The 14867-nt window shown below is 37.1% G+C and overlaps 1 protein-coding gene across 1 annotated transcript in view; it reads left to right on the forward strand.

Annotated features, from left to right (window-relative positions):
* COLEC12 (collectin subfamily member 12) overlaps nt 1-14867 on the forward strand; it is a 242615-nt gene that overhangs the window by 198800 nt on the left and 28948 nt on the right. Inside the window, exons 4-5 of the mRNA XM_007487639.2 lie at nt 7307-7405; nt 8130-9176. Of these exons, the coding sequence (XP_007487701.1) occupies nt 7307-7405; nt 8130-9176 (1146 nt within the window). The remainder of the gene's footprint in view (nt 1-7306; nt 7406-8129; nt 9177-14867) is intronic.

Raw genomic sequence — 14867 nt, forward strand, 5'->3', positions numbered from 1 at the left:
AAATTCCCCAAAAGGATCATGAAAACACAATCAGCTTAAAGATTACAATAATTTGAGGATAAAAGGAAAAAAGAACAAAACCAATAATTACTGGATGCATTGACAAAAAGCCAGTTAGGGGGCAATCCCCTCTGGCATGAAAGTATAGATACAAATAAATGTTCAATCAACCACACCCAAAGTTCATTCATGATCTTCTCGTGCAGCTTGTGGTCTGGAAGCATCTTCATGGTGTCTTCTCTAAATAGTTCAGTTTCTGGATTCAGAGAGGTAACATGTTTCTTAACCTAAAATTCTTCTCAAAAGGAATTTAAACTTTGCAATTTAAAATAATAATATTTTACATTTCCCTGTGAAGAGGGTGATTGAAAAACACAGGATCACTTAGGGATGCATGGCTGAGTTATGAGGCATATGAATCAATAGACACGAGAAATTAAAAAGACATCAGAAAAATCCAAATAAAAAGAAAATTTCTGGATGAAAATATAGACTACCAAAGTCTTATGTGTAAAAATTCTAAGTAAAGGAAAAATAAATCTATAAAAGGTCCTTGAATCAGGGCCCAATTAAAATGATCTAAGCAATGATGCATTTACCCAGTCAGTAGCCAGGACTACAGAAAGTGTGCCACACTATGAAAGACAGAAAAGGGACAAGATTATAAGAGCCAAGGTGAGCCAAGTTTGGGGATACTCTTCTGTAAGTATTTTCAGAGTAAGTGTGGACACAAGGAAGGCCTATGTCTTAACATATGTTAAACATCACAACCTTGAGTCTTCACACTAGGTTCAAGACCTTTGTATTAGCTTAGAAGTGCATCAATCTGTCCTGGATTGGTTTATCTTTGGCCCTGTGCAATGGCTCTTTTGTATATATCTTGTCCTGGAATCAGACAGAATCATTAAGAAAGTCCCATCATTTTTTTTAAACAATTAGTGGCATCATTTTTATAGTCTCAAGCTTTTGGGGCATGCATTAGCAAATGTATTTTAAACTTATAGCACTGCAAAATCAAAAAGTTAAAGAAAATCTTAATGCTGGTGACATGTGCTTCAAATATAATTCAAATAAATTCAAATATAAATACAAAAGCAACAGAATATAAGACTAGTTAAAACCCAGTACATTAAACTGATTCAGTGTAACAGAATAGTATTGAATGCAGTAATAGATGAACTTAAAATCACAAAGTTAAATCTTAAACAAAACAATCAGCAAAATGCAATAGAATACAGAGATTTTTATAAAACATTGGAGTCTGAAATGCCTTAAAAATATAACCTCCAGTCTCTTTAAAGTTCCTTGGGTTTTTATCCATTTAGATGACTATTGTCAGAAGGCAGAAAATTGGTAATGGTTAGGCAATGGGAATTAAATGACCTGTCCAGGGCCACACCACCAGGAAGTGTTTGAGGCCAGATTTTAAACAAAGACCTCCCGTCTCTAGGCCTGGCTCTCAATTCACTGAGCCACCCAGGTGCCTCCCCAAATTTGGTTAAAGAGTTGCAGGGAGCTGAATTTTTCCCCTGGCATGCAGGTGAAATAAATGAAAGAATCAATGCAGTCAAAAGATATCTTTTTAAAGTAGCCATGCTTTAAGTTCCTGTTTGGAAAATATCTTCCTTCTTTCCTTCTTTTTCCCTCCCTTTGATCCCGTGCCCCCAGTCCACGTGGAGGCTAATTGTAGCCTAAGGAAAAACACGCCCATTTTTTACCAGCTGGTAGAAGTGAGTCTTGGGCCTGGGGTGATGAGCGATCTGCTCTGAGGCCAGGGTTGCTGGGCCGGAATCAGCTGGGCCAGGTGAGCAAGAGAGAGACCAGGACCAGGAGCCAGAGCCGGAGAGGGCAGCCAGGGTGGGCAGGGCCGGGACCAGATGAGTGATCTGAATCAAACAGGTCCAGATTACAGGCAATAGTAGCCGGAGCAAAAGGGCTGGGACCAGGTGAGCGATATTGAATCAAGAAAGTCCGAAGTGGATGGCTGCCAGCAGGAGCTGATCAAGATGGTTTTCTAAAAAAGCATCTTGGAGAAACATGGCTTAGAAATCACTATCTAGGCTAAAAATTTTGAGAAATTCTCATCCAATCTAATGGTCACCATAAACTGTAGCAATTAAAATTAGTTTCTCTGCTAAAGGTATTATATATTTTTAGCTTTATTAAAGATTACGAAATAAAAGAAAATACAAATAAGAAAGCACATGCCTAAGAGGGCCAAAAGGCCCATTTAATTTCACTTACTACATGTTGAGAGACCCATGTGCTTGGAAGCAAAAGCAGGGAGAGAGAGAGCTCAGTAGGCTTTACAGCCAGTTTAAATAGAAATTTTGATCTCATCCAGGTGGGGATCTCAGTAAGATTAGAGGGCATCTTGGGAACTAGAGCAAGGACTTCTGGGGATTGAAGTCCGAGGTTCAAATCTCCATTTTTACACTATGTCACATAAACTATTTTAAATAACTGCAAGTAAATACTCTATCAAACTGTTTCTATGTGCTTAACTTGGTCCTGATTGCTAAACCAGGAAGGGATAAAGCAAAGAAAGAAAATTAGATTACTCTACCAAATTAATATTGAAACAACACTATTTTTAAATACTGACAAAGAAATTATAGGCATACATTTAAAAATTTTTATGACCAAGGTAGATTTATGCCGGGAAAGCAAATATGACTCAACATTAAGAAAATAATTAACATAATAAATATTATAACAGACCTGTGATGTTATTAATGTTAGGAACTTCCATTGAAGAAATTCTACCTGTCCATGAAGACCAGCACCTGCTCTACAACTTAAAATGTTTGAAAGCTACATAGGACACTGAGATAATGCCTAGGATACCTAAGTGACTTGCCTAAAATCATATGGCCAATAGGTATGAGAGGTGAGACTTAAAGCCAGATCCTCCTGACTCTGAAGCCAGCTCCTTATGAACCACACCATATTACCTCATTTAACCTATAATATTAATAACAAATATCAAAAACCACATGATTATATGTAAAAAAAAGGAAAAGTCATTAAGAAAATATAGAACTCTTAAAAAACACATTAAAACATAAATGAACTGTTTTAAACAAAATTAAGATAAAAATAATGGTCAATTTGGTACTAATATTTTAAGCAATTAACCCATCTCTTTGTGACTAATAGAAAACTACTGGAGTATAAATCTTAAGCATTCATTCATGTTGTCTTACTGAAATTTTTCAAGACATCGTGAGTATTCAATAGGAAATGTCCTAGGGATTTGAAGAATATTTTGAAACAAAATTTTTCAATAAAATTTTTCCATAATGGTAGAATAATGGACTTAGGGGCAGGATGGTATGAATTCAAATCCTATATCAGACACCTAATATTAGGATGCTTTTGAGCCAGTAACTTAACCTTGCTGAGCCTTGGTTCTTCATTTGTAAAAATGAAAGATTTAGACTAATTTCTTAAATCTCTTCTAGGTCTATGCTTCTGTTCCTATGATCCTAAAAGTGTTGTGTTGTATGGTATAAATAAAAAGTGTTATGAAAGTTCAGAAAAAAAAGTGAGATCAGTGTAAGGTCAAATAATTGCAGAAGGCTTTGGAGTTGAGATAAGATTTGAACTATAACTTGAAGGATAGATAGGGCGTGGAGAGGTGAAGTGGAGGAGTGGGGCAAGCATAAGTAAAAACAGAATCATCCAGTATTTTTGCAAACATAAAGATAAAATTAGCATTTGGATCCAGGTTTTGAGAAGGGGAAACATCTGGGTACTAGGAAAAGGACATCTAGGTTGAGGAGGAGCCAAGCTGAAAATATTTTCCATCCTTTGCATAGTCACTGAAACACCAATATTGCTTAAGAGAACTGCTCTATCAAGAAATACACGGCCCCACAAAAAGGAGCCCTTACAAACCAGGCTGCTGGTACCACTTTTCTATCAATGATGTTTTCCTTCTGCAAGAGTTATCTAACAAGGGCCATAGGCTGATAGGTCTCTAGAGTAAGATAACACATGTTTTGTGTTTAAAAGTTAATAATAAGGACCAAGGAAAATGCTGTGGGCTATTACAGCAAGTGTTAGTTCTGGATCACAACCAGTCTGTTATTTGTATGCAGTAGGCAAACTGCCATCTTCTCAAGCCTGAAATTTGCAGCTCTACACTAAAGCTCTATTTTTAAACACAAACACACAAACACACAGACACACGCACAGATACACACAGGGCTATGTGTAGCTACTTCATTAACACTTGTGCACAGGGCAAATAGGTAGTTCCCTTGCTAATCCCAAGTGAAATTAATACTTTCATTAAAACATCTGCTTTCTTTTTTAAACTGTGTAAACTCAAGATATCTTTTTATATTTTTTTACCAATTCTATGACTTTTTAAACCAAAATGGAAGAAAAATAAAGAGATTGAAAAATGAGTGACCATCAGCATATTTAGAGGAATTTCTTGCTGCCAGCAAAATGGGGCGAGACTTAAGTACCTTCTTGTGGTTTTAGCACTGCCTGAGGAACATGTTTTGATTTGAGAATCAAGTCAGAATCTAAATGTGTAAACATTATAAATTTTTTTCCCTGTTCCTGTCCTCATGTAATAATTTTATTTTTGTTTTACTGAGGTAGTTATAACACTATTCCTAAGGACTAAGAAAAATGCTTATGAACAAAACAAATAAATTAAGGGTGAAAATTATCATAGCTAGATCTATATTACTGGACCACCAATATTTCATATTATCACAAGTTTATCAATAGGCCTTAGTTCTCCTGAGTCTTTTGCAGATCAACCTATGGGTGTTTTTTGCCATTGCCAGCTGAGGAACTAATTCTAACACCACAGCCTTCTGATTCATGCAGCAACTTCCTCCTTCCAGACACAGGAACCAGGAAGATCTCTATGGAAAGGGCATGTGGGGGGTAATAAAGTGATTCTACTCAGAGACAGAAACCAACCACATTGCAGAGGAGTTGGTTGCACAGATAGATCTTTCATTTTGATTCCCTTTCATCTTTTAATTATTACAACATTTGAAGAAATCCAAATGACCTACACTGTGTTCTTTGCTTAAAATAAGATTAATCATAATCATCATCATTTATATACTACTTTAAGATTGGCAAAATATTTTACATATTATTTCATTTTGTCTTCACAACAACACTGTAAGAGAAGTGCTCTTATATCACCATTTTACAGATGAGAAAACTGAAGATAAAAAAGATTAAGTGACTTGCCCAGGGTCACACAGCTAATGAGTGCTAATAATTTTTCTGAAATAGTGATCTGAGAAAGGTAATCTCTCATTAGGAGAGTGAGATGCCCCTGAGCAGCTATTCCAGAAATGAAAGAGTTAGAATTCTCAAAGAATAGTCCTAGAAGAAGACCTAGAGAAGGATGTTATGAGACTGTGGAGAAAATGGCCAGAGACTGGAGAGTGAGAGGTCACATTCAATCTAGGGGGTATTATTTGTAAGGATTTAACCAATCACAATCTCACCAGAAAACCTCTTCCTTTTATCTACTATATTTTCCTGAATTCTGTTCATACAACTATACCATACAGGTATATCAAAAAACAGGTGAGCATTTTTAATTCTGTATGTGGTGTTTTTTCCTTACCTATATGTAGTGATGGTTCTAGACTCCATCTTCCAGAATGAGGGAACCTATGTTTCCCTTGAGGGCTCTAAGGGTACCCTTGAAAGGATGAGGTTTCTTTCTCTAATTCCATATGACAGAAATCCCTCCCCATTCTATATTGTTTCCACCTCTGTCACAGCAGTAATAACCCCAATTACACTTAAACAATCAATTAGCTTTCACAAACTAATAATTACTGGAAGGACACGAGTGAAAACAATATATTCCTCCAACACCTGAAGGCATACTTTCCCTTATACATCTCAGTCTCTGGGGAACGTGGGTTCAAACTTAAAGTAGTTTCTACTTCCAAAGTCAGTATAGCCATTAGGTGAGTCTAAGTCTTAGAAACTGCTGAACTCAATTCCAAAAGTAAAAACTAGACTAGATCACTCAGCATCTTCCTCAGGATCTTGCTGCTAGACTTTGTTGGCCATAAAAGTTTGCATGGACCCCTCTCTTGTATCCCCTGGTGGCTTGTCTCATTATCTTTCAAAGACCATGTAATAGTTAAATTAAATTATGAGGCTGTTAGTAGCTTTGGTAGCTTTATTACATCAAATTGTGATAGTAAAGAGAGGTAAATGTAGGAAATATGTAACGAGTTGCTTAGCTAAGTACCCTAGTTGCTGTTCTGATGTATTAAAGCTCATCACCGACCTGTGCTCCTTCAGGTTCCAATCTCCAGCCAGAAGAGTGCAAGAGTGTGTTTGTCCTGATCCTTGGTCTGGCCTTTATAAGCAGTTTTCTCCACCCACTAGCTCTCCCACATCACATCTCAGGAACCAATCATAGTTCCGTAATTTGCCTGACATCACCCAGAGGGGGCAGTGCCTGTGTGATCAGTTTCTCTTTTCATAGGTTTCAACTTCCTTTCTCTGAGGGTCTATCTGTCCTTGCACATCTCAATGGTAAATGCTGATTGATTATATCAAAACAAAGGGAGGGGAATTCCCTTCCCACAATCATAAGATCATAGCCATCACCAATCTCCTTTACCTAGAAACAAGAAATAAATTACAATAGAGACAAAACTATAGCAAAGACATGCACTCTCTCAAAGGCCACCTCCTAGCAGCTTCATGGGGGAGATAAAAGACTGAAGAGTCTTTTCCTATGAGGATTTTCAGTAGCCTTTGCCACTTTGCTTGAAAACATCAATAAGAAAAAATTAAAAGTCAATAAAATGGCTCTTGCTGACTAGTGCCTTCTCAACACACCCCAGCAGTGGCTATACAGTCAATCAATAATTGGGCTCTTCTTTACAGAATTAAGAGACCCCAGCAAACTATAGGAGCACATACTCCAAATTGGGGAGCAGGTCACATCTATTAAATGTCATCTTGCCCTTCTGGAAGTAGGCTCCCTAGCATCTTCTTCATAGCATATTGTATCAACTCTTCATTATATATCCCTCCTCTAATATATATTTATAGAATCATGAAAAGGAATAAAATCACAAACCTCTTTAAATAACTACCACATATCCTATATATTCATATCTTCTTACAGATTTAAAAGTCTTTAACCAAGCTTCAGACACAATCTAAGTCACCTAACCCCATTTGCCTGGTCCTCACTAAAAAGTAAAGTAAAGATGGTTGTTTTTTTTTTTAACCAAACATGAACAAGGATTCTTCTTACTAATTCATTATTTTTTTCAAATGTCAGTTGTAGAGAAAATGGACAATGTTACAGGTGGCATGGAGACATCACATCTACGATACAATGAGAAACTCACAGAAGTGGAGAGTGGTCTGAAGAAATTAGGTAATCTGAAAGTAGATAAAACTTATTCCTCTAATTCTAATTTGAATAAATAAGCAAAGCTTTTTCTAGAAGAATTCTTATACACTCTGGCAGTCAGGAGAATGTTTAGATTTTGCCTCATTCGTAGTCTTTCCACTGGATTCAGTTCAGAAAGTTTTAAAGCTAAGGATTGGTTTGGGAGCAGATCAAATAAAATCTTTAGGCCAAATAAAATCTCAAGACTCATCCTGATCTTAAAGTGGCACAAATGCCCTTCATTAAATGTTCTTTATTAAAGACTCTGTAGGCTTATGTTTAATATGCTTCTGGTTATAAAAATAATGGCTGTGTGAATTAGTTTCCTATCTACAAGAAGGATCACAAATTCTATTCCTCCATTTTTTATCCAGGGGAGGGGGGGACCATTTCTGATTATTAAAGAGCAATAAATTACTTCCCCCATGACATTCGAGGGCACAGAGTTATTCAACCATATTTGTTTGGCATTCCTGATATTAGACATTCTTGAGATTTATTCATATAAATCAGGTTGTTAAGAGGTCAAGCTACCCAGTTAGGGAACACATGCTTTTCGTGTTCTAAGTCTGTTCATGCCCAGATCATACTGCCCAGAGCTTATATATACCAGTGCATGTCAATTAAACATCAGCTACTAAAAATCAGCCATGTCCCTTGTACTCTCTTCAATGACATCATATCTAATTATTAATATTTCCTATTTCAGGAGACCAAACTGGGCAGAAAGCTGTGAGCACCAACACAGAACTTTCCTCCTTCAGATCAGACATACTAGATCTTAGACAACAACTTCATGAGATTACAGAGAAAACCAGCAAGAATAAGGATGCACTAGAAAAGTTGCAGGAGAGCGGGAATATTCTGGATGACAGACAGAGCCAAATGAGAGAAACATTGGAGAATAACTCTTTCCTGATCACCACTGTCAACAAAACCCTCCAGGCTTACAACGGCTATGTCAACAATCTGCAACAAGATACAAGTGTTCTCCAGGGCAATTTACAGAGCCAAATGCATTCACATAATGTGGTCATCATGAACTTAAACAACCTGAATCTAACACAAGTGCAACAAAGAAACCTAATTAACAGTCTGCAGAGGTCTGTGGATGACACAAGCCAAGCTATCCAGCGAATTAAGAATGACTTTCAAAATCTGCAACAAGTTTTCCTTCAAGCAAGGAAAGATACAGATTGGCTTAAGGAGAAAGTGCAGAACTTGCAAACACTGGCTGCCAACAACTCTGCCTTAGCCAAAGCTAACAATGATACTCTAGAGGACATGAATAGCCAACTTAACTCTTTCAATGGTCAGTTGGACAATATCACTACTATCTCACAAGCCAATGAACAGAACCTGAAAGACCTTCAAGACTACCACAAAGAGTCAGAAAACAGAACCACCACTAAGTTTAACCAGCTAGAGGAACGATTTCAACTCTTTGAAACAGATATAGTTAATATCATTAGCAACATCAGCTATACAGCCCACCACTTGCGGACACTGACTGGCAACCTGAATGATGTCAGGACAACTTGCACAGACACCTTAACCAAACACACAGATGATCTAACTTCCTTGAATAATACACTGGCCAACATTCGCTTAGATTCTACAACTCTCAGGATGCAGCAAGATGTCATGAGATCAAGGTTAGATATCGAAGTAGCCAACTTGTCTGTGATCATGGAAGAAATGAAACTGGTCGACTCCAAGCATGGTCAACTCATCAAGAATTTTACAATACTACAAGGTAAATGGAAACCCTCACTTTCGCTTATATTTTTAAATATGTTCTTGATGCTTTGCCATTCCTATGCACTGATGCAAAGAATCACAGCTTGAACTAAAGGTTAGATGACATTAGCCGAATTTCCCCAGTGCCTTAGCTATTTCACAGTTATAAGTCAAACCCCTTTAGAAGTTATGTTAATTCTTCCAAGGATACCATTTATCCAGTTCCTGCCTCATTAAATTAAATGCAATCCTCCGACCCAATGCTATGAGACCATATTGTGAGACTGCACTATAACGAGGTCCTTTTAGTGATTGGGAGTCCTAGGATAGAATCCAAAACTGACCCATTTATACCCTATTCCACATGAGAGCAAATTGTATTATACTGAGGCTTAATTTGGTATCTGGGTGACCAGAAAAACCTCATCCTAGTCTGTCTTCAGATTTTTGTAAGATGAGGTAAATATGGATGTCACAAAATGTTCTGTAGGACTTGAGTGAATATAAGGGAGTGCTCAAGGGATTTGGGCCCTGGAACTGAGAAACAGTGCTTAATAGCTAGAACAAAGTTAATTTTTAAGAGGATCCCCTGGAGTAAAGATAATTTAGTATTCCTGAAAAGCATTTCATTAGCAAAGAATAGGAGCAGATCATTTTCTATTAGAAAATATATAGTAATGTGGCATCAATAAAAAAAAAGTAAATAAAAATGCCTAGAACTCCGTGGTAGCTGCATGCAAAAATCTGAAGATTCCATGAAATTCATATCTAATTTTGATATTCCATTATTTTTTCATTTTTCAACCAATGTAGATTGTATCCCTTCTGTAACATAGTAGATAATAGAATGTAAGGTCCTTGAAGGCAAGGACTGGTTTGTTATTGTACGGCATTCCCAGCACAATGCTTAGTACTTTATAGGAGCTAATAAACATTTGCAGATTTGAATGGAAGAGTCTTCAGACCAAAAGGTCCAACACACAGCATCTAACATTGAGGGTCACCAAACTTAACTAGACTGATCACCAAATAATGGACATTTGATCTGTCACACAGAGTGTATTCTCAAAATCTTTCCAACAAAATGGTCTTTGAGAACTTATACTTTTTTTTGGCATATCCTTCAAGAATTTAGGTTTATCTGTATCCCCCTAGTATCAAATATTAGAAATATTTAGGCCCTGAGGACAAAGGTTCTCAGGCATTCCCTTTTTGTGCTATAATACTTATAGATTAATGGTGCTTCATGTAAAAAGTTGTGTTTTATGCCCCTAATGACTATAATATGTCATGAAGGCTATGCCTAAGATGTAAAAATTTGTCATGAATTCATGGAATCTGCTTCATATAGTGAATTATTAAATGCTTGATTAATCTTTTCCTTCTTAACCTAAACAATGAATGAAACCAATGATGAAAAGACTAATAATGTGTAACATCAAAAGATAATATTTTTCAGATTTTGTCTTTGAGTACTAACATATTAGTCCCATAATGTTATATTATATTTTTCCCATTGATTCTTGGACAATACAAATTGTTTAAGTATAGAGAAAAATATAGTAGATTCAGATGCTAGCTTTCCATTAACTGTATCTCTTTTTCAAGACCTATAGTAGGGAACATAGAATCTAGATAATCCTCATTTCCAGTTATATCAAATATGTCACAATTATTGCTGCCAGTTATATTTCCTAGTTGATCTCCTGCTAGTAAACATTCTTATTATTACTAGCTGATATAATCTTGAGTTCCATCTACAAAGAAATACCGTAGGAAACTTAGATGTTTTCAAGAAAATGTTTGCTTTTAGAAATTGATTCTAAAATAATAATAATAATTTAATTTAATTTTTAAAAAAGGTAATTGATTCTTCTAGTTAGTGAGGTCACACAACACATGGACCACATGAATCAATCCAAAGAAATGTATTTCTATAAATCTATTTCTTCAGGACGTCTTACTCCCATGTTGTGTTTCTTTGTCTCCTCATAGAAAGAAACCTCATCCAACACAGTAATAAAGTGGTAGAAGATACTAAAGAACCAAGCATTGTTGGATTATATTGGCTTTATGTAGTGCCTTTACTCTTAAAAAGCTCAAAATACACTAATGCTTTCCTGGCAACCCTTCTTGTCCACTCTAAGCCTGCCTTGCACTTTGTATTCCCTTAAAAGTTTGCCTAAGATACAACTACAGCTGTGCAAAATTCTTGGCCTCCACAAGTGAATCAAAAGAAGCTTCCTGTGCTCAAGCTAAATTGTATCTGAAATTGTGACTAAAGAATATACTGCCTTTTTTCTAGAAAGAAGTTCATTTATGAACAAACAAAACTTTCCAGAAAAATGTTTTGTTTTTACTATAAATTAAGAATTTTTCTATTAGCTCCCCACAGAGAACATTCCAAGCATTGTGTCACATAGTTTTGAACAGTAAATTCACTAATGACTCAACCAAGGTTCCCTCTTCATATTCAGGAACATACAGATAAAGTCACCTAAGTGCCATCTCCTCATTTCTCTGAGGGTATCTGTTCTAAGCAAACAATCACCTACAGAGACTCTTGTGACTCTAAGAATTGAGAAGAGGCTTCCTGGTCACACCAATTCATAGTGTACAGAGTAGGGGTGGGCATAAGAAGTAAGGAAGGAAGCTTCCCCAGGTCCAGGATCACTGAAGGGAAAACATTACAGCTGACTTACCTTCATGCAAACATTAGGTCCAGCCTGGAACCAGCAGCCTTCATGGCCAAGAAACTGTGAAATCAAGCAAAGAAAGAAGTGACACATTTAACAAAAAAAGTAGCTTTAAATTTTTTTTCAATTTTTGCTTATTTTCAATTAAAATTTTATTTTCTCCATCCATTGGAGGAACAAAAGAAAAAAGAAAATTCTTATAGCAAATGGGCACACACAAGCAAATGCCCATACCTGCCGTGCCCAAAGATATAGATCTTCCCTGCATCTTGAGTCCATTGTCTCTGCTTCATAGCAGTCCTCTGGAATAATGATTGGTCTTTGCGTTGATCAGAGTTCTTCCAGCTTACAAAGCTATTTGTTTTTATATTGTTATTGTTATTGAACAAATTGTTCTCCTGCATGTTCTCCTTCACTCTGCATTAGTTCATACAAGTCTTTCTGGGTTTCTCTGAAATTGTGCTTTTTATCTTTTCCTGTGGCATATTAGTATTCAATTACATTTCTGTACCATAAATCATTCAGCCACTCCCCAGTTAATAGGCATCCTCATAGTTTCTAGTCTTTGCTGCCACAAAAAAAAAAAGCTGCTATAAATATTTTTACAAGATGAGTCCCTTTCATCCTTCTTTAATCTCTTTGGGATTTAGGGAATAGAGACATTCTCCAGAAAATTAGAGTTTCTATCTGGGGTTATCCAATAACCTGTTATGCCTAACCTTAGGAGTTAGAATAATAACAATAATAATAGGTAACATTTATAGAGCCCTCACCATGTGCCAAGCATTGTACTGAATGCTTTACAATTACTGTCTCATAAGGGCAGCTGGGTAGTGCAGTAGATAGAGCACCAGACCTGGAGTCAGGTGGATCTGGGTTCAGATCTAACCTCAGACACTTCCTATCTGTGTGATCCTGGCTAATTCACTTAACCCCAATAGCTTAGCCCTCACCACAGAAGATAAAAGCTTTTTAAGAAATTATCTCATTTGATCCTCAGAACAACCCTGTGAGGTAGTTGCTATTATTATCCCCATTTTACAGGTAAAGAAACTGAAGCAAATAGATGTTAAGTGACTTGTCCCAGGCCACCCAGCTAGTAAATTTCTGAGGCCAGTTCTGGACCCAGGTCTTCCTGACTCCAGACTTGGTGCTCTACCCACCACACCAGGCATTTTTTATATTTTCAAAACCCATAAATGCAAATAGTTCTCATTTCCATGGCACATCAAGATTTTTAAAATCCCTTTTCTTCCAACAACACTGAAATGTGTTACATAAATGGTACTATTTCCTTTTTATAGATGATTAAGATTAAGCACTTTGCCCATAATCACCCAGTATCAGAGCCAAGATTTGAAACCTTGTTTCCACAAAATTAAAAGTATTTCATTCTGGGCTTGGTGGTATTGCCTGTAATCTTGCTACTGGCAGGTCTGAAGCTGGTGGGTCACTTGAACTTGGGAGTTCTGAGCTACTTGTGAGCTAGGAATCCTTTAGCTAAGGCCAAAGTCAGCCAAATGTCCATATCAAGTCTGGTACCAATACGAAGATCTTCAAAAAACGAGGAGCCATCAGACTGCCCAATGAGGGGGTGAACCAGGTTAGGTCAGAAAGGGACCAGCTCAAAGCTCCCATGCCAATTAGGAGCAGGATCAGACTTGTAATTGGCCGCTGCTCTTCTAACCAGACTCCAAAAGAATAAAATAAAGCCAGGATAATGATTTCATTCGTAGAGGGAACTCCAGGCCATGGAAACTCCCTCTACAGGGAGGATGCAGCTCCTCCTACATGCAGGTTGATAACTCCTTCTCTGCAATTTTGGTATGAGAAAGTTGCCTGAGCACTTAGAGGCTAAGTGAATTGTTCAGAATCACAAAGACGATATGTGTCAGAATTGACACTTGAACCCAGATCTTGGCTTCAAGGCCAGTTTTCTAGCCATACACCAGTTCTGTCAAACTCAAATAGAAACAGATCCCTAAAGAATTAGAAAACCACAAATGAATACTATTTATATTGCATTGTATTTTATTTATTTTGCCAAACATTTCCCAATTACATTTTAAACTGATCAACAGCACTGTGGAGTTTGTGGGATGCATGTAGCCTTCAGGCCATGATTTTTAATACCTTTGTATTACTCCATGCCTCCCTCCCTCTCTCTCTCTCTCTCTCTCTCTCTCTCTCTCTCTCTCTCTCCCCCAAACACACACACACACACACACACACACACACACACACATCTTCCACTGCTCGAATTTCCCTCCCTCCCTTCCTCCCTCTCTCCCTTACCCCCTCCCTTTCTCTTTCTCTTTCTCTCCCTTTCCCTCTCACTCTCCCTCACTCTCCATCTCTCCCTCCTCTCTCTTGCACTCTCACACACACACATACATACATACATAAATGGTTGAAATAATGAATAAAATTTTTAAATAAATCAAATGGTTCAAAATAGTCATCTGAAGATAGCATATAATATGCAACAGATTAAAATACTGTTCATAATTACCTTTCCTAGATGCCATAAAATACTATATAAATGTATATTATTAAAATCATTATGATCCTAATTTCCAATGGTTCTTGAAGCCAATGACTAAAGTCCCATAGACTTTATTAGAGGCTTTGATGACTTGGTAGAAGTTAAAAAGAAGTTTCTGCATAGAGGCACCTAGGTAGTTCAGTAGATTGAAAGACAGGTCTAGGAATGAGAGGTCCTGGGTTCAAATATGATCTCAGATATGTGCTAACTGTGTGTGACCCTGTGCAAGTCACTTAACCCCATTGCCAATTCCTTGCCACTCTTCTGCCTGGGAACCAATATACAGTATTGATTTAAGATGGAAGGAAAGGGTTTAAAAAAAATTCTACATCTCACATCCCAGATATAGAGGAACAACCCACTAATGTTACAAATGAGAAAACTGAGCCCCAAGGAGATTTAATGACTTACCCAGTCACCTAGGTCAAAGGTCCCCAAATTAGCCCCACAAGCCACATGCGGCCTC

Source organism: Monodelphis domestica, chromosome 3 (assembly GCF_027887165.1).
Source record: "Monodelphis domestica isolate mMonDom1 chromosome 3, mMonDom1.pri, whole genome shotgun sequence".
Classification (NCBI taxonomy): domain Eukaryota; kingdom Metazoa; phylum Chordata; class Mammalia; order Didelphimorphia; family Didelphidae; genus Monodelphis; species Monodelphis domestica.